Below are 21,414 nucleotides of genomic sequence, written 5' to 3' on the forward strand. Positions count from 1 at the left end.
TACTTCTAATTACTCCAGTGAAGATGATGAGAACAAGTAACAATGTTTAGTAGGAAACAGATCAGTAAGCCAAAGGAAAGTTGTCACATTGAAGAAGAAGGTAACCCTACCATTTGTCCAAAAGCTGTACAAAGGATTTTTCAAAAACCACACTAACAAATCGCAGCAGGCACACACAAAGAGAGGTGCCATAAGATGTCAATGCCTGTTAAAACTAACTTGGGGAAATAAAAACCCAATGCACCTTTTCTTACATTTTACTTCACCTGTCTTGTTCACCAACTTCTCCATGTCTGCCCACCTCACTAACAAATGCTTTGTCCCTTAAAGAAACAAACTTGTAAACACAAAAAGTATGTTATTTGCCTCACCTACAGAGGATGGCAACATTACTGACTGCTGCATTTTCCATCTAGAAAAAAAGTCTCTTCAATGTTTCTAGCCGAGTAAAAAAAAAAAAAAAAAAAAAAAAAAAAAAAAAAAAAAAAAAAAAATAGTGGGTAGTCATCACCACAACCTCTAAAATGCACGGGAACAAATGACATTGAGGACACACAGCCAGCCCAGCCATACTGCCAATCCATTCGTAGATTTCAAGGTCTTGATCTTTGAATTCGAAATCACTGGCCTACATAGAGATCAGCTCCCTCTCTTCAGGGATGACATCCAGAATAAAAAGAATCCCACAAAAAAGTGAATGCATTAAGATTTAAAAAAAGAAAAAGAAAGAAAGAAAAATGAACTTACCTTCATTTTTATAAGAAGATTTTTCATTTGTATTTTGGAAGAACCATGACACATATCAGCAGAAATAGTTGGCATTCATACTTAAGCTAACAATTGCAAATAGATTACACAATATTTTTTTGATCAAGACACTAGATCAAGATCCAGAAGGAAAAATGGAAGTATAACAAATGGCAGCAGGTTTCAAACACCAGATTCAAACAATATTGTATGACATGAGCTATAAATAAGACAACCACGAAACAGAAGTAAATCCACCATCAATAACACAGGCAGTTCACAAAAGAGTAGAAATTACTTAAAAATTAACATTTCAGGTCTACTCACAGTTATGTCCTTCCCAAATTAATGCTCATATATATATATATATATATATATATATATATATATTTAAATCATTTATTACTTTATGGTTTTTCAGATATGGCTAGAAAATTCATTGTAAGACAAAACTTGTCAAAAATGAGCAACAATTTAGAAAAAAGAGACAGCTTGACCACATGTAAGCCCAAAAGCATTAAGAATTTTGGCATCTTAACTAAACTTTGCACTTGCACGATTAAAGAATGTGTCTGATTTTTAAAATTTAAAAGTATCCCTTCAGGTGTTTTGCAAGAGCAGCATTTGCGCAATGGCCACTACACGCCACCTGCCCAGAGGACAAGTGTGCCCCACAGACTACTGAGCCAACAAGTCAACATTTTGAACACAACTTAAGACAGCCAAGAAGAGTCATGCACAATGGTCATTCTTAGCCTCAGTCCAATGCCCAGCAAACAGAATATTCCTGGTCATTTATTAGTGCCCATCAAAACCGATATCTCGTTGTCCATCCTTGATCAAACACAGCAACACACGACGAGCAAGAACTGGCCGCAGCACGGTCTACAGGCCCAACTCCGCAAACCCAACAGAACTTCCTGCAAAGTCAAAGCAAGTTTTGGCAATCCCTGGAGACACAAAGTGGTTCCTAAATTTCTCTCCTACTTCCAGGGATGATCCCTTCAAGATTGGCTTAAGCTACACTGTGAGGATGGGGAAACTTGCCAGAGCAATTAACCATGATTTATCTGTCTTAGGAATACAGGCCTTCGGTCTTCTTTCTAGTCTATCAGTTCAGCACCTCTGCTGACAGCCAACTTGCTTAAAACACACGCCCATCCGGGGCACCTTCCACTGACTTCTACAGGGTCTGTTCACCGATGGCATCACAGATGTAACTCAGTTAATGAGGGATACATGTGCACCAGCTGTACAGTAAGACATCTTCTGTCAAGTGTCCTGAAGGCTATCTGCCTCCTTTTAACCTTAAGAGTTCCAGCCTCTGGATATATATTTTTTAATAGATCACTGTCTGGATGCACATTAACTATCAGATAAGAGCATTTTTGGTTTTGGGAAGCCACTTCTCTACCCAAAAGGCAAGAACAGCTCCAAAACAACAATGGCTTTTCACTCCCGGGGATAACTTCTTGCAAAAATAAAAACAAGGAAGTTCAATCCAAGAGAACCATGATGCTTTTCAGTTAAGAGCAAGGATGTGAAATTGCCAGACATAAGATAGGAAACTCAAAGTTCGGCTGTCACCTTGTTCCCTTCTTCACCCCAAGACCTCCCTCTCCCGTCAGCACACGCTTTGACCACCTCCCGAGTGACGAGCGAAGGATGGCGTGTCAAAGCCTTAACTTTCAATCTTTTTGGCTTCTCTCGCAACCCCAACCCTATCGTTGGAGCACGAAGAGCCGAGGAGTTCAAATTTTAGTATTTTGCACCGTCGCAGCTTGCTGCACGGCCAAGGCACACGACGGTGGCACAGGACTTCGGTGTGGACACAAATCCAAGAGGAAAGCCCCTCTGCCCTCCTCCTCCTGCTCCCCCACCCCCACCCCCGGCCCGGACAGAGGCAATAACTCGGCTTTGCTCACATTTTTGCACAGCGCCGGGCTCGCACTTCGACGTGCTCGCTGCCGGGGCTGTCAGCGCTGCTCGCCCCATCCAGCACCCCCCCTTCTCCTCCCGGAGTCAAAGTGTTGTGTGAACGTGGGGAAAGCACTGGGGGGGAGCGCAGGCCACGGTAACACTTTGCCGTCTCCTCCGTTCAGTCACATTTCCGTCCTCCTCCAGCAAAACTGGGGAGGGAAGGGGGGGCGGGGGGCCAGGCTGGGCACACACGCAGGCGCTGGGCCCAGCGGGAAGGGGCAGCAGCCGCGGCAAGTGTGGGTGACAAGCCCGGCGGCGCTCCCGGGGAGCAACAAAAACGCTCTCGGGTGAGGTGGGGTGGGGTAGGGTGGCCGGCGGGGCCGGGGGCAGGGCCGGCGGGGCTCGGGGGCTCTTACCTCGTAGAGTTCCTCGGAAGCCATGCTGTGGGAGCCTCACAAGGTGGAGTTGGGTGCTGGTTTGGAAATACTTTTGTTTCAGTTGGTGTCCGTTTGGCCTCCTCCTCCTCTTCTCCCTCCTCGTCTTCTTCTTCTTCTTCTTCTTCTTCTTTTTCTTCTTCTTCTCCTCCTCCTCCTCTTCCCCTCCTCCTTCTCCTCTTCCCGTCCTCCTCCTCCTCTTCTTCTTCCTCCTCCTCCCTGCGCGTCTCTCTCCAGCGCAACTAGCAGCTCCGCTCGTTAAATGCCAGTGAGGTGCTCCTGCTCCTGTTCCTGCCCCTGCTGCTGCTGCTGCTGCTGGCGCTGGCGGCGGCGGCGGCGGCGGCGGCGGCGGGGGGGGTGCGCGCACGGCAGCTGCGCAACTCGCTCGCTCTCCCGGCTCGCCCTCGCACAGCCCGGCGCGCGCGCACCCGAGCGCGCGCCCGAGCGCGCGCCCGCGGGAACACGCAGCCGCGCGCACCCGCGCACACAGAACTCACACGCGTGCTCGCCCCCCCCCGCCCCCCCGCACCCCTCCGTCCGCCGGCGGCTACACTCGCTCGCTCCCTCCCCAGGAACACTAATCGAGCGCAGAGAGGCCGCGCCACACGCGAACCACCGCTCTCCGCCCCGCCGGCTCCACCAGCCGCCCCCCCCCGCCGCCGCCCGGCACCATCCTCCTCCTCCTCCTCCTCCTCCTGCTCCTTCTCCTCCTCCCCCCCCACCCCATCCCGGCTTTGATCTCCCATTGTCTGCTCAGCTGAGCCCGGCGGCGCGCGGGGGGCGGCGGGGGCGCGCGCCCGGGGCCGTGCCCGAGAAACCGCGGGTGATGGGAGCGGGAGGCGGGGGGGTGCGGGGGTGAGGGATGTGCCCGCGGGACGGACGCGGAGTTTGGAGCGGGGCGGCGCTGGGAGAACTCGGGGCCCCACGCACGTGCAGGGCTCTCGTCACGCCCCCGAGCCCCCCGCCCGTCCCTGCCCGCAGCCCCCCGTGGCCGCCTCTCCGCCACCTTCCAAGCTCCGCTCCCCCGCGGGCTCCACCATCGCCCAGTCCATCGCCCTACGGTAGTGCCATATATAACGCGTCTGCACGCGCTTCTTCCCCGACCAAACTTCCTTGGTTGGATGCCTTCGCCGTAAAAGAAACTAAACAGCCCTCGACGGTGGCTGCCAACACCGGATATGTGCCTTCCATCTCCCGGCTAAACGTGTTTGCCAAGCCGGGAAGGCCCCGCCAAGGCCTCCGTGGGATGATGGGCCAACAGAAAGTAGCTGAACTGTTGACCTGCTTCTGAGTCCATCACCAGTTACACCCCGCAACCTGTTCTTGTCACCTCGTGTGTCGTCTAGGGGTGCCTCACATGAGGTGCTGTGTAGCTAGCCATGAACCTGATGATGGAAGGCTTCGTTATGCAAAGGTAGATGTAACAAGTTAATTCTTCGGGAGAAAATTCTTCAAGGCATATTTTCTGATCTCAAAAGGACTGAAGACTGGGACAAAACCAGTGTCAGGACAGGAATGCCAAACTGTGTGCTCTGTCATACCGTGGTGTTTGTTTCAGTGAGTGTTTCGTATTTCATGCCACACCAGGGAGCCATTCTCTGCCACAGAACAGCACAGGTTGGCGCAGAGTTCGTCACATTTGTGTAATCAACCAACCCATTGAGTCAACTCATTTTTAACCAAAGTTTTTTTTGGGTTTTTTTTTTGAAGTCTTTCAAAGGTCTTTGTAAAAAAATGTTCTCAAATGTTCTTCTTTGATGGACAACTTTTGAACCATTGTCCATTGGATAGTCATTCAGAAAATGTTGGTCCGTTTATGGGCTTTGGATGAGTTATGTAGAAAGACCTGGAGATTCCTTTCTCAGACTTAATTAATCTGCCCATTCTTTATGACAAATATGTCCATGTCTCCAAGGTCAACATCCTCCATCTGGATAACTGAAATTCTGTATTGGTCTTCGAGATGGACATCATTTGTGTAGATAAAACATCTAAGAACTTTCATACTTTTCATACTTTTCATACTTTTCTAATCTTCTAACTAGTCTCCAAAATGGTTTTTAATCCACTCCTTGATATCTTTAAGGGCTGGACTTAATCTAAGGTGGTGAACGAGGGGATCGTTGAGTGACAGGAGCAGGATTGTTGGTGGAAGGATGGGCCTACATACAAAATTAAGATGGTTAAGCTGTAGTAAACTCTGTGGCTGCCTTCTGGAGATGAGCATTAAATCCCCATTCCTAAGAGGTGGGCTGAATCCTTTTTGAGCTGTACACAGAGTAATGTCACTGTTGTAACCTCCCTTTGAAGGTAATCAGTATTCACACGATAGCAAAGAGATGGCGGCCGTGGCTGCTGAAGATGTTACTTTGCTTTGCAAAAGCATAAAAATAGAGCATCTTAATCTGTACTAAGGGTCTCACCATTGCAGTAAACCAGGTCTTAAGCATTTTGATTTTCTGGATGATTCAAAAGAAGTACTGTTGATCAGTACTTCTACATTTCTCATATTTCAAGGAAGCAGCCAAAGCTCAGTTAACACTAGTTTTTAGTGTTCTAATCGCACTCCACAATTCATCTTCTTCTTGTGAAAGAATTTCTTCTCTTACACATATTTGTTGCTTGCATTGCCATTAATTCTTTTTTGCCTTCCATTCTAACCTTTTGTCCTTGTTGCTTGGTAAGACTTTTCAGGAGAATCAATCACACTATTCAAAAAGACCATGTGATAGTGCTATGGTTCAAGCATCTGAGAGGTACCAGGTTTTTGTGATGGGTTTTTGCAGTTGTATTTTGGTACACAAGGTTCCATGTTAGCTTGCTCTCGTCTTGCTTTCTCTAGAATAAAAAAAATCCAGTTGTCCAAAAGTTGCATGATGAATTGTTGAAATCATTGTTTCTTTCTTATTTCTTAAGGTGTTTCATGTCCTCCTCACTGGAGGCAGGACACATCAAATTTCAGCAATATTTTACTTGTTGAAGCCAGCCTTACTGCCAACTTCCTAAACGGCTTTCCTAACATTGCATATAAATATCTCCAGAAGAGAAGTTGTACGGAATGCAATAATGGAGCAGTCTAGGAAGACTGGAAAGCCAGGCCAGTTTGAGTTCTGACAGTGGCAGCAAATGTTTTCAGAGGTGGTTGAACAGCCTCAGCTAATCCACCTTGGGAAAGAACCAGACAATATCAGCCAGGCAGGAAGTTTTGCAATGTGCATACAGAGCTTCCAGTTTGAAGTGGACAATTGCCTTAGTGGCACTCCTGGTAAAGTCAGGAGGACAATTGTTCTGTTTAGCTGAATAAAGAATGTTCTAATTTGTGGGCGAAATACAGCTAATGGAATCAAGTTCCTTTGAAAGATCAACTCAATTTTGATCTCTTTGTGTGCCACTGTAATGTCTACAAAGATCTTCATAGATGGTGGAACAGCTGAACTTGAATAGTTGAATAGGTCACAGCTAGCTGAAAGTTTACAGTATTGAAAATATCATGGAGATCTGTATTGGATGGGAATGGGTGTACATCTCTAGGATTTGTTCTAGCTGAGGGATCACAGACATATTTCAATGCAGAGATTTATCCACAAGATCGTAACTCTTGCTTATAAAGTGGCTATCAGTAACTTCTGTTCGGTTATATTAAGGTGATTATCTGCCTTTTAGTATTTGGGAGTAAGGCTTAGAAGGAAGCATTTAGTCATTGAGATACAGCCAGTGATTAGCTGAAGGATTTCAAAAGGTGGGATTGATATGGCTAAATGGGAGGGTCTGGTCTGTGCTGAAGGCATTAACACCTCATCCAATCATCCTATGCACTTTTTCACAGTCAAAGGAACGATAATCAGCATCGTTGGTGGAATTCCTAGCATGCTTAATCTCATCTTAATACAGATGCCTATGTCTGGTCAGCTGAATCAAAGTATAAATTTGATTTATTTTGTTGACCTTTTTTTACCAATCAGAATTATGTCACCTATTCTGCAACTGCTTAGAGGAAGTTGAGATTAATCCTACTCATGTTTCTATAACCCAGTCTTTCGTGATCAAAACAACTGGATGGTTTAAATCTCTGTAATGGCCAAGTTATGTTGACAGTTTAGGTCTGAAATGCATAATATCCCTTTGCACCTAATATTTTCTTCTCTCCTATTTTGATCCTATGCTCATTTGCCCACAACTTCTGGGGTGTGGCTCATTCTTGTAATTTGTTATTGTCTGTAAATTCTGTCCCTCTGAGTTTCCTCACCTCTTCCTCATTTCCATCTCAGTCTGTTGTCTTCTAAGTTGTCTGAGATGTTTAAGTTAAAATGGAGAAACAGAATTATAGAAAAAAGTATTTCTTGCAATGTGTACTTCCAACAATCCAGACCTGAGAGTTATGTTTCCCATTTTGTAATGAGTGCAGTTTCAAGAGAGGTCATTTCAGGCAGATAAAAGTGTGATAGTTTTCGACACATGGAGAAAAGTGGGATCACTTGAAGCATCAGCTGTTGAACGAGATTCTTTACATGAAAGTCCGGGAGAGAGGACCTCCTGTTTCTCTAAACTACTGAGACATTCCTTCCATTGATCTGAAAAGCATTGATTCTAGATTAGATTAAGACAGTAACACAATCCAGTTTAAATAACTGGAGAAAGGAATGGCAATATTTAGAGCAATATATTCTTGGTAATTTTCTGGACTGACATTATGGTATTTAGTTCTTTATTGACAAGGACAGTTTCCCCAAATTTTTGCTTTGAAAGAATTTGATCAATACACTACTGTTTTCCTTGTGGAGTTCAATGATAGACTCAATGTCGCCATTTTTTTGAAGAGCCAATAATTTTTCTTTACAATATGCCCATTAAATAAGGGGGGTTTTGTTATCCATTCTCTACCCATGTACAACTAAGACATGAAATTACAGCAAATAGTGTCATAGTTGTCCACTGACTTCTGCCATTCAATTAATGAGGCCTAGATTAAAAAACCTAACAAACTATAGTATCTTTTATTTTTAAAGTAGTATTTTTATTGATATTTCTTACCGGTGTAAATACTAAATGCTTTTGTACCTCTATCTAGATACCCAATATCTTGAATTGGCTTTCCAAAGTTATATTTAGAATCCATGCTTGACTATGTTTTAGTGGCTTGCTTAGCATCAAACAGAAGTTTTACAAGAGAATTAGGACTAAATTACATGGACAGAATACAAGTTTTATCTACAGGACCTGCTTTTCTCTTTGTGCATTCTCTTGACACTTTCACCACCCATCTTTCTAGTTCTGCAATGCTTGAAACTGGAATCTTACATGCAAAAACTTCCATCTGTAACAGATACAGATGGCCCTGACTAAGGACACTGTGAAGCCAATGCTGACAGAGGTGAGATCAATATCTTTACATTCCTGGTTAGTCTACATATGTTCTACACATTTCTGATTTATTCCTAGAAGACAATTTGTGCTTTGAACGAGGCGAAAGCACCATGGAAAAGGCAATTTGAACAGCTGATTGGAGAACACTCATAGAAGTGAAGATGTACCAATACTACCTAACTTAAAAGGATTTTATGTTTAAAAGCCTCAAAATAGAAATCTAAAATAAAAATAATCTTGTGCAATGGCATTGCTTGTCCTTTCAGCTCACCCTATTGGTCACCAGCAGAGTTTAGTTGTTTACATCCACATCAGAGATAAAAACTTATAGCTACCTCCTTGAACTCCTTGGCTCTATTCAAAGTAGTACTGTCTTACCACTGGAATGTAGCTTCCCTTGCCTTGGTGAGGATGAGAACAGGTTTCTCAAAGGACTAAGAAAACAAAATCCTAGCTTAATAGTTGGATTGGGATGGGAGCATGGAGTAAAGATGAAGGATAATTTTATCCTTATAGAACACTTTAAATGTCTCATCAGCCGTAACAATTCGCTCGTTCTCATTGTCAACGTAATGATCATTATGAAAAGTGCATTACTGAGCATTAAATTAGGGAATGTCCTCTTCAGTTTTGAAAGGAGGTGTCATAATCTAAGAAAGCTGTAGGTTGAGGACTGATGCAAATGTAGGTACTGTATCTGTAAGACAGACATCCTTTGCTTTTCTCTTTGAATTTGTAATTTGTGTTCTCATGACTAGGTACACTTTAGAATGAGTAAGTATGTGGAGAATAGGGACATCTGAAATTCTGTGTTTTTACAGAGAATGCAGAGAGCCTTGCAGATTTTTAATGAAGTACATATTCTGCTACAGCTCATGCAGGATATTTTTTCATAGAGAACTTTGGGGTTTTTTCTGGTTATGGGTATAGTATTTACAGGTTGATTTTCAAGAATGCAAATATCTCTAGCATTTTTTTTTCTCAACATGGCCTATCAAGTCTTTTCCAAATCCTATAACCAGTGTTTTTCTTATGAAGAGAATGTTAATTTGGGTGGTACACTGTTAGCTGTTTTCCTTTAGGAAAATAAGGACATTTGTAAACATTGAGAAAGAACAGGATGTTTCTTCTGATAATTAGAGAAAGACTAAAAAACATCATTTTTTTCCCATTCAGATGTGAAAAATAAAAAAGCCTCACAATCTTCTTAAATAACTGAAAAAGGGAAAACTTAACAATGTAGAGGAAAGTTATCTTCTAAAGCAATAGAAATGCCTTTTAATGAATAAACAATATGAAATTAAGATCAATGGGTTTTTTCAGTTTGAAGATTCAACATCAATATATTGGAAACAGCCATGAGATAGGAAAACAAACACTATAATCAGTAATGCTAATGACAGGGGGTACAAAACCCAAACTATTCACACGGAAACTCCCTGACAATAGACAATAGCCAACCGCTCCCTCTGCCACGCTATGCTGACTCGGAAGGGAGCCCTTCCCCATCCCTGGAAAATGATGTGAGGTGGTACAGAATAACCTTTGGGTCCTAGCCATGCCTCTCCTGGCTATCGCTGTTATGGCAAGAACCAGGACAATTTAGTCTTCCTGTAATCATCATAGTGTAGATTTTTTCAGTACACTGCAGTGCAGCCTAGTTCTACCAGTACTTCTTACCAGAAACTTGACTCATGTAAGAATATTATGCTAATGTTAGGCTTAGTGCTTGAAAAACTTTTCACAAAACTGTGCAAGCTACCTTTCAGCATAGAGAACGGAAAGTAGAATGTGTACTTGATTCATCATTAGCCTGCAGATTTCACTCTGGGTTCAATGTAGCCTGAACAAAAATAATAATATATTCTGTAAAGGAAGAGGTGCAAAAGATAAGGAATCTTTAGTGGCTCATCTTAGAGATGATTCACAAACAGTTGCTTTTTGGAGAAGCATGTTCGTGTCAGTATATAGCTTGGTAAAATTGTGACAAAGTGGAAGAGGAAGTGGTCTGAATGCCTTCCATTTTGTTTCCTTTCTGTTGTCTAAAGAACTTACTGATTTGACTGATGGTCCGTAGATGAATTAAAGACCTTTTGCAATAAATGAAAGATCAAAACTATGCTACAACTTCTTGAGACTAATCTAGCACTAGCACTGGAAATTAATTTATTTCCTAGGGATAGACTATGACAGTATGACCATTTAACATAGAAGCTTAAGTCAACAGTCTGCTCCTCCTGGGTCAGTTTACTGATGGAGGTTTTGCAGCTGAGAATTGATGGAACTGAAATTGCAGATTCATGCAATTTTAATCTTTTCAGGTAGCCCCCAGTAACAAAGGCTGGCACATGCAGTCAATAGCCTTGTTGTTTAGACTGGCGGCACTGGAACAAAAGGCCTTGTTCCAGAAGTTTGCCTGTATTAGAATAGGCTGAATTCTACTGGATTTGCTCTGTTATATTTTAGCAGCTGCTCACTGGCGATCATTTGGTATCATAATACAAGTTTTGCTATCCATAGACATGGGTAAATTCACTAGTAAACACTCTACTAGGTTTTGCCATCAAGCCTCTATGTCATCTTGGACTGTGTTCATTGTCCTCACACAAGGAGATCATGTTTTAGAAGGGCATGGATATGTTTTTATCAGTCTTTCTACAGGAATGTAATGGGGAATGAGTTTTCCTCTAGAAAGTCAAATACACGAAGTCACAATTACTGTCTTTCATTTTGGTATTAATTATTTTGTGTTGCAGCACATGCATTATTTTTAAAAGCAACAAAATAAAGTTAATAAATCAAAATTATCTCAACTCATGTCTAATCAAACAGAGAAATTAACTAAATGCCTGTGGCGGTTTTGGTTGATGTGACTGTATTTTTGTCATCTTGGCTTGCTGAAATGAGTAGTTTGAACACAGTTTATAAGGAACGTCTGCCTTGAAAAGTTCCTTACATCTACCTTTTGTAATCTTACCTAAGATTACCTTACTAAGGCAGCAATGAGGAAAAGAAGTGAGCAAAGGAGATACCAAGACACTCCAGCAAGTACTTTCTCAAGGAGTCGATCCACTGTCAGGTTGTATTGTTGGCACATCCCAATAATGAAAACTACAAAAGCTATTCAAAGAGCAACATTTTTTTTTAACATTGTTCTGGGAAAAAAAAAGAAAGAAAGAAATGAGCAAGCAAACAAAAAAACTTCAAACCCAGCCACCAACTGAATCTTTTCAGATGAAGTATTCCTTCAAAGAATTCATCAAGGGTCATATATTGAAAAGTTGCAATCCAAGTGCTTTAAACTCCGCAAAGATAGCAATGTAAAATGTCTTATACTTGAAAGCGTCAAGCAGCATTAACCGTAGGCATTGCTGGATGTATTGGCTATAATAAAACAGTCTAACAGTCCTCAAAGATACAATCTTAGATCATCACAGGCATGCATAAGCACTACATATTATAAAGTTCTTTAAAATAAATATGGGATGATGCCATTACTCACAAATAGCATAGTCATGAATTAGTCATGCAGGTCAGCCCAAATGAGTGCAGAAGATAGTATCTTTATGTCTAACATCATAGTGTTAATTTTTTTTTTCCATATAATACATATATCAGAGAGGAACTATTTGAAATGTATTTGAAAATTTGTAGAAACAGTATTGTAATTGTTGTCTAAATCTTTTGAACCTGTAAAGGCTGCTCTAATTAACTTGACTGCAATAGCTAAAGGTTCAGACAAGATGAAGTCTTAAAAGGAGTATCTGCAAAAGACCTCAGAACTACTTGAAATTGTTTCTGTATGTGGAAGTGATTCTAAAGTGCAATAAAGGATTTTCTACACCTACAGTCTTGAACACTGGGATTTCCCAAAGGAATAGACTTTTTTGCTACAATTTCTGAAAAATGGCAAGGGGAGAAAACCCTGTCAACCATTAAAAATGTATCAGAAATCATTTATATTTCTTTAAAAACTGTCTAAGTCCCGAGCAGAGACCAGTAACTGTTCATCTTCCTGGCTCCATTCTGAGACTCTGTCATGTGGAACATGTCAAGGAAAATGGAGATGGCATCACAGAAGAAATTTCCCTGCTTCTGCAGGAAACTAGAGAAGCCAAGGGCTCAGGGCTTATTTCAAATTCTATTCTTTTCATTAGTTTTTCTTGAGCCTACTTGAAACATGCCAAAGAAAATCATCAGCAAGTGGCATATAGTAAGACAAAACAGATTTTTATGCTTTATGGACACACTCCATTAGTCAGGTGATAATACTCTCATCGACTTCAAAGGTCAAAGTTTTATAAAGCAACTTTCAGAGTCAGCAAATATAATTTTGCTGAAGATAAGTATTCCTTCATAGGCAGAGAAGGTATATGTATTCAAAGGGTAATTAACTCAAAAGTGTTGTGGGGTTTTTTTGCAGAGAGTTGTAACTGTAGGAGTTAACAATGGAGTCAGTATCCGCCTTTTCCAGAGTCCTAACATGTCATTTCCAATGTTACAGGAGTGACTTCACCTCTGGCTCCTCTCTGACTTGTCTAATACTGGGTTTGTGTTTGTGTGCCATCTTGCTCTTTTTTTATTTTCACCCCAGAGGCAAGTGCTATCCTGTATATACCAATGTCTATTGTGCTGCAGATCTGACTGGTTTCAGGCACCTGTTTTTCTTTCAATATTTACAAACAGCTCCTTGAAAGAAGACATCTTTATTTAGCAGTTGGAATAAAGCATGAGAGAAAAGGAGATTTTAGAAACACCAAAGAGCCTAAGCACGTATTTAGTTCAATTTTGGTTAAGGTCCAGCTGGAACCAATCCACTGCATAGGGATATGCAGAAATAACGTAGTCATGCTGATAGTCATCAAATGGCTTCTCACAATTCCTTCACCACCAAGAACAGGCAACCTCTAACAACTGACACAATCAGCTCTGAAAAGGTATATTGGCTCAGATATCTGAGAAATCTGACTTACAGGAGTGAGTTTAAAAATCAGTGGGGATATTAATGATAGTACTGCTCCATTGCAGGAATACTCTCAACCACAGAAGGTTAACCCAGGTGTTCACATGTCTGTGTCTGTCACCTGACTGGAAGTGAAAATTCACATCAAGATGTAAAAGTCATGCATGCAGTGCCTTATGTATTGTAAAAAAACCTCATAATAAAGACAGATCCAAATTCAGCATGAAAAATTATTCAAAGACACACCCTCACTTGTTACTGTCACATTCCTATTACATGTTGTAAGAAGAAAACAATATCTGACTAAAATAAAATAAACACAGACACATGAATAAAAGAACTGACTACAATACTTTTGCATTTACCTGATATTCTAAGGTCAGATAAACAAATCACATGTTCAGTGTTATTATGGAAATGGCACATAAGGAAATATAATAGTAGTTTTCTTAAAGAAAGCTGAAGAGAAGAACAGCTGTAGGTATGTTCTCAACAGAGATGAAACAACACAGTAGTTATTGAAGAGAAATATAAATATTTTCAAATTCCACTTTCTACCTTCCTGTTTATTGTGGCCACAGAAGTCCTTGCCATCTTCCAACATAGGTACCTTCTCAGTAACATGAAACACAATTACATTGCTGCTGATGAAAATGTAGCAGTGTACAAGGTAAGTAGGTTCCTTTTCTGTCCAAGTGGTTAAGGAGAATTTTTGACCCTGTCAGCTAATTTAGAATCTTTGGGCAGGGGGGGGAATTTATGAAGCTGAAGATTAATAACCACATTCTATTCAATTCTTGACACACTGAAAAATATCTAAAACAGTGTTTGCATGGCTGTTAGGATCTTTGGGTTTTGAAGAACAGCCCAAGGTAAAAATTTGTTTTGCATTCTAGGATATAAAGAGAAGAATTTTTGGTTTCAGTAGAATATAAACCTTAGAGCAAGAAACCTATGCACATACACAGATTTTCCCCTTCACTATAAATAGTCTTCAACATGTAGACTGATGTCCTGCTGATTCAGGCTTGCTGAAGAAATGCAATTTCTATTTAAATCTCTTTGGGAAATTATAATTTTTTGGGGGGAAGTAATTGGCAAAAAATTAAAAGTCTCTACATGCATATTAGTTCAGAAAACAATCATATGCCTGGAAAGAGCGAAAACATTTCCATTCCTTTGTAGAATTTCAAATTCTGGCTGTTAAGAGTCTACTAAGGTAAAAGTTTATGAGACATTTAAATTTTTGCACTATTGACAAATGGTAATCAAGCATCGACATGATTTATTTCTAAGTCTTCAACTAACACACAAAATCTGAAAGATCAGATAGTAATTTCTTGGGGTGTTTTGGGCTTTTTTTTAATCACCTTGTCTTCTGTGGTCATAATCTTGAAACAAATCCTGTAATGTAAACCCATGTGAGCTTTGCTTAAATTTGTTCTCAACTCTTCTCTCCTGCATGCAACAAAATCAAATGAATGTTCGTCTACAGTTTTTCTCTTAGTGACAGTAGTAATTGTCACGATACAGAGTCATAGAATCATAGAGTATCCTGAACTGGAAGAGACCCAGTAGGATCATCAAGTCCCAACTCCTGACCATGTACAGGACCACTCCTAAGAATCACACCATGTGCCTGACAGCATTTTCCAAACACTCCTTGAACTCTGTTAGAGATTAGTGCTCTAACCAGCTCCCTGGAGACCCTGTTCCAGTGCCCAAACACACTCTGGATGAAGAACCTTTGCCTGATATTGAACCTAAGCCTCCCCTGACAACACCAGGTCATTCCCTTGGGTCATGTCACTGGTCCCTCCTCTTCCCCTCACAAGGAAGCTGCAACTGCAGTGAGGTCTCCCTCAGTCTCCTCTTCTCCAGGCTGAACAGACCAAGTAACCTCAGCCACTCCTCATATGACTTCCCCTCAAGGCCCTTCTCCATCTTTGTAGCCCTCCTTTGGACGCTTTCTAACACCTCCAGGTCTTTCTTATATGGTAGCACCCAGAACTGTCCCCAGCACTGGAGGTGACACCGCCCCAGTGCAGACCACAGCGGGACAATCCCCTCCCTTGCTCACTGGCCATGCTGTGCCTGATGCCCCCCAGGACATGCTTGGCCCTCCTGGCTGCCAGGGCACTGCTGACTCATGTTCAGCTTGCCACTGACCTGGACCCCCAGGTCCCTTTCCATGGGGGTGCTTTCCAGCCTCTCATTCCCCAATCTGTCTGTACATCCAGGGTTGTCCCATCCCTGTTGCAGAATCTGGCACTATCCCTTGTTGAACTTCATACAGCTGGGCATTTCTCAGCCCTCTAATTTATCAAATTCCCTCTGAAGGGCCTCTCTGCCTTCAAAGGAGTCAACAGACCCTCTCAATTTAGTGTTACTGGCAAACTTATTTAGTATTCCTTCAAGTCCTGTGCTCAAGCAGTTTATGAAGATATTGATGAGCACAAGGCCTACAATGGATCCCTAAGAGGAACCTTGGTCTAAAAGACTAAGACTGATCAGCTTTGACTTTCATTCAGAGATGAACGTTCTCAGTCAGATTGCATTGTGAATAGAGTTTTCAGGCACTTCCAAGTTTTGAGGACCTCATTGACTCTTTAAGACTCCTTTTTTTTCCCCCTGGATTTTGAAAGAGGCTGTTATTCTCCTTTAAATGACATGAAAGTCATTATTTTCAAGATCTTTTAAATATCTTTTCAAGATCTTTTCAATCTGAAGAGAAAAAATATTATATTTTATAATAGTGATTATCATTATTGCTATACACAAAATTTTTTTTTTCAAAATGTGATTTGAGGAATAAAGTTCCATATACTTTTTTTTCCTATTTTGCTGAGACTGTGGCATCTTAAGCAGTAGATGATATATCTTCTGATGGCAGGAACTTAGTCCATTAAACTCTACAGCAGTACAGTTGCACTTCAGTATTACTAACAATATTGTGGAAGCCCACACTGCCACCATTGTAAGTGATTTTGCTCAGAAAGCATATTTTAATTTAGTTTAATATATATAGGCACTTGACTTTGAGTACATAAGTTTCATCATTTTTGCAACTGTAAGAAAATTATTAATTGCAAAAAAAAGCAACCTTTCAAATTTAGTTTGATACAGATAATTTTTTGCTAAGACTCTTCACACTGTGGTATTTGCAGGGGTCTCAGGATGAGGGAAGAGACAAGAATCTTGACTCTATGTTTTAGAAGGTTGATTTATTATATTATGATATATATAATATTAAAATGCTATATTAAAACTATACTAAAAGAATAAAAAGAAAAAATTTATCAGAAGACTAGAAAGAATAGAAAAGAATGAATAACAAAAGCTTGTAACTGAGAGTAACTCAGAGAGTCTGACTCAGCTGCATCCTTGATTGGTTATTAAGTAAAAACACTTAACATGGACCAATCACAGATGCACTTGTTGCATTCCACAACAACAAATAATTGTTATTTACATTTCTTTCCTAAAACTCCTCAACTTCTCAAAAGAAGAAAATCCTAACAAAGGATTTTCATAAAATATATCTATAACATCACACTGGCTTTTTTTTACTTTTGCTATGCATAGAATGAGTCGAGAAATACGTGATAGAGATTTCCATCACTGTCCATACTACCAAGCTGCTATACACTTGTGGCAAATAGCTTTGACATTTCTGGTTTTCAAAGTGTGAATAATGTGAAATTTGCTCTGTAGAGATTTTCTGTTGATCTTTTCAGACATAATCTTCAAGTGCAGGTGGGCATGACATACCTGGTGACACATTCAAACTATTTTACCAGATAATGCAATGCGTTCAGAGAAAATAATGACACTTGCCAAAAAAGCCTGTACAGTTTGTTCTGACACTCCCTGAAGCCTTTTCTAACTCATTCTGTGAGATCCACTAAATCTGCTTTCAAGTTATAGCTCAACAAACCTTTCAAATGTGTCAGACTTGAGTTTTTTACTTCTAATTAAGTGGGCTTTTACTCCCTTGGAGCAACTACTGTAGTGGTGGAACCATTTTCTAAAACTTACTAATACTCTCAGATATTTCAGAGAGCCTGCAGTATTGCTGACAACCCATGAAAACTGGTGTAAATATTCTCCTCATCATCATCAAGTGAGTCTACCTTTTGCTGAACTAATTTCCAGCTTCCACAAAATAATTTTGGTTGAGTTTTTGTTGTAAGTTTCTGTAATAATGATTTAGAGGGGATTCTTTTGATCAATACGCACTCAGTTGCAGTTATCCTCCAATGTGTCATCTGCTGCAAGATAAGCATATTAATTTTGTATCACATAAATCATATATATAACGTATAACAGTTTCAAAACACAGAAAAATGATTATGTTCCACAATTAAATCACTAGGACAAGTCCCTGATCAAAAGAGCTGCTAACTCAGTCTTGCTAAGTCCTGCAATGTGTCTCTTCTGCTATGTGCCAGAGCTAGCAAAAAAGTCTGAAGTGAATTAATCCTTTTGCTCTGTCTTAAAAACAAAATAACTAAATCCTAGAGCCTTCCACTTCCATTTCATGCAGTTAATTTTTTGTTCTGAAAATTGAAACTAAACCTTGTTAGTTATCACTATAAGTTACTTTCCCCCTTCTGCAATATCTTTTGAGAACATGAATAAAACTGCCCTTTATTTGGAGAAAAGTGGGAATAATTATTGTTCAAACAGCACAAAAGCCTTCCATCATGCATATGCGCAACCTCAAAAGTGCAAATAGAAGTCCTCCTACTCATCAATCTGCTTGGCTTTGGTGATATGAAGAGTAGCAAAGGGAGGGCCTCTTCTTTTCTGGTCCAGTCTAAAGAAAATCACTCTTTAAGAGACCAATTTATTTGAGCAAGTAGCTGGTTCAGTATTCCGCTCTGAGCCAGGCTGTGGCCAACATGACAGCCTGGCCATCATCTGCCACCCCCTTGGTGACAAGCCTGATAATTCTCCCAAGTCCACTCTGCAAATGCAGCTCCAGCCTGCTCCAGTCAAACTCATTTCATGCAGGTACACAATCTCCAAGTAGATACGCCTGTACAAAGGAAATGTTTCCTCCATGAGTTTGTTGATAATGAATTTAGTTACCAAACCAAAGTCCACTTCCTATAAAGGCAGAGTGATTCTGTTGACTTAGAGCCGTCTTTTGCAAACTTCACACCTTTTCTCTAATCAACAATTAGAATTTTATAAAAATGTGTACAATTCAATCAAATTCTAAGCACAGCAAAATGAATTATGTAAATGGAATTTCAAGTAATTAATGTAATAGTTATTTTTAAAAGTTGGCTGGTACAGACTATTCTTCTCGCTCAGAGTGAAAAAGCAAGTACTTTTGCATTATTTGTAGTGGTACAGAGACATTATAATTAATACAATACAAAGAGTTCTTTTTGCTTTGCAGGTGCCAGTAAGCAACCTCAAGGGAATATTAAAGAATCCTTGGGTTGTTTAGAGTTTTATTGCAGGAAAGCTGTATGATGTAAGTGCATTTCATGTGACTCTCTTTCAGCTATGGTGCCTTTTGTTTCTTGTTTATACCTATAAAACACACATGCCTCTTTTTCCTTTTTTTCTCAGCCTTTCTAAAATACCTAATCAGAGATTCAAACTAGCTTGTATTCTACTACACTTGCACAGGAAACTTTAAAGAACCTTATGAAAGTTGCAAAATCAAAAACTCTGGAGCTGCTTTGAGGGAGCTCTATTTTATAGCTGGTATGATGCTGAGTTATACAATTATATTTTGGTTTTCCACTAGGCAACTTTAATTCCTCATCTCAGAATCCTTATCTTAAAAGTTTCATAACCTGCTAATTCAGATTTGTAAATAAAAATTTTAGGTTTTTTCTACACAATTAAAGAAGCAAATGAAACTCAAGATCTCCTTGTGTGGCACCATGCAGATTGCAGTGTTGCCATTCATTAGCAGAGTTAAAATTTTTAGTTACAGAAAGGAGGTTCCTACAATTCGTTTAGTGAGTAAAAGTATCAGTACGTTATTCCCTTCATGGAGTCCATAAATGGCAGGGAAAGAGGGTGTCATTTCAGGGTTGGTATAAGTGAATGCAGGGCCAGAGAGTCCAAACAAATTGAGAGTGGAGATATTCCCTGCATTCACATCTGTCTCTGCTGCAGCTTCTGCCATTTTAACTTTTGTCAACATGAGCACTTGAGTGGCAGCACAGTAAATCAGATCAGCTTGCTGGTCTCACTGAAAGCTATCTCTGCAAAATAGTGTCCCGTGTCTAATTAGCCCTGTGAGCTGCATCACCTCTTCCTGCAGGGCCACACTTGTTAATACTGAAGCCAGGAAGGGGCAGCCAGAGACAAGACAGAATGCAGGTTCATTCTTTTCCATGGGAATGTGATCTCTAATCCACTGAAGACCAAATACTGGCTTACTCAAACCTTAGTGACTTTCACAAGTGTTTGCTGACAGCAGAAGAATGTGAACAATCAAGAAACCTAGGCTCAGGTCTAAGTGCTGCTAGGGTGTGATCTGCTAGAGGACTTTGTCAACCACAGGTAATGGTTGACATAGGAATGTCCCCATCCACTCAGATCTGTCTTGCTGGTCCATTTCTTATTTTTATTTTTTTCTCTTTAGAATCTGGATATAATCTCTCTGTCATTCACTTACTGCCAAAGTGGTGTGACTGCAGTTGCAGGATTCTTCTTGCAGCTCCAGGCCCCCAACCCCCATTCTGTGTTTTTGGCTGTGGCTCACCGCCAGGTTCCTGCTCTGGTCAGAGTGCTTAGCCATTTGCAGGATTAGGAGCCCTGGCTCCCTGCTCCCTACTCTGTGTAATTCACTTCAAACACACACACACACACACACACACACACACACACACACACACGCACGAGATCACAGCATCTTCTCTCAGTCCTGATACAGTTTTCCACAAGCATTGTTGTCCTTGCCGCTTCCAACCTCTCTGTCTTTCATTCCTTCAACTCTTGCTCCAGTTTCTTTATTTAGTCTCAGGATTCCCTTCAACTGCCATTCTGTTTCAGCCTGCTCATCCACTGGCTATCTTAGTCCCAAACTCGCTTTCCTGAAGCTGATACCCTTTTCTTAATTTACCAATAACAAGAACCAGTTGTCTTGTCCCCAAAGTCCATCCAGACTCCTCCAGTCCAAGCATTTGCTAAATTTTTGCATTTCAGACAGACTGACTTTCCTATTTTTTTTTAATATATTTCTTTCAGGTCCTTTTTTCTGGTACTGACTTGCCAGTGCAAGAATTTCAAGACCACAAAGAGGAGTCTTCCTGTTTCCAGCTCTTACGCCGGCTCCTGCAGTGCTCCACAGCAACCTGGAGCAGCAGTGACAGGGATTGTCCAGCTCAGCACCTCAGCACAGAAAGACTCTTAAGGGACTGTAGCTGTCAAATTGTGGTGAGGCACTGCTGGCCATGAGCAAAGAGTGGTTCTCATAAAAGGCTTATCATTGTGGCAGTTCATCAGGGAGATTACAAAAGGCTCATCCCTGACACAGAAGCTATTTTGCTGCCAAATTTTGAGTCACTCACCCACATAAGAAATACATAAGAGAATCTCATATAAATAATTTTAGTATTTTAAGCAGGTCACAACAATTCAAAATAAATGCATTGAAAAGAAGGCATCACTTATCAACTGCTAATCTATTTATTCCTCAGAGGAAAGTTAAGAAAAGAATCCATAATGCATTATTTTCCAGTGAGGTTTAAAAAAAAGCTGCTTAGTAATCATCTAACATTTTTCACTATAATGGTGAGAGGGAGACATTCCATTAGTCACTAATGAATAGTTATTTTACAGTGGAAATATAGTATAAGTTTTTGTCACAACAGTTTTATTTCTATTTTAAAAGAGTTACATGCTAACTTATTTTATTTGCATTTGCATAGCAGAAAAATCAGCTACTATCAGCTACTGCATTTTATCTGAGAGCTTCCTAAGAAGCATCCTGGCTTTGTCCAGGTCTTTTCC

The 21,414-nt window shown here is 40.7% G+C and overlaps 1 protein-coding gene across 2 annotated transcripts in view; it reads right to left on the reverse strand.

The window, feature by feature from the left end:
* Positions 1–3,683, reverse strand: part of CDYL (chromodomain Y like) — a 105,262-nt gene extending 101,579 nt beyond the window's left edge. The window contains exons 1-2 of one of the 2 annotated variants that reach the window (XM_038126750.1): positions 3,084–3,683; positions 748–1,667 (exon numbers count right to left, since the gene is read on the reverse strand). In XM_038126750.1, coding sequence (XP_037982678.1) covers positions 748–822 — 75 coding nt within the window. In that variant the 5' untranslated portion in view covers positions 823–1,667; positions 3,084–3,683. The remainder of the gene's footprint in view (positions 1–747; positions 1,668–3,083) is intronic. The other variant, XM_038126752.1, reaches the window with a different exon arrangement.
* Between the last annotated feature and the right edge of the window lie 17,731 nt (positions 3,684–21,414).

This window comes from Motacilla alba, chromosome 2 (genome assembly GCF_015832195.1).
Source record: "Motacilla alba alba isolate MOTALB_02 chromosome 2, Motacilla_alba_V1.0_pri, whole genome shotgun sequence".
NCBI classification, from domain to species: Eukaryota; Metazoa; Chordata; class Aves; order Passeriformes; family Motacillidae; genus Motacilla; species Motacilla alba.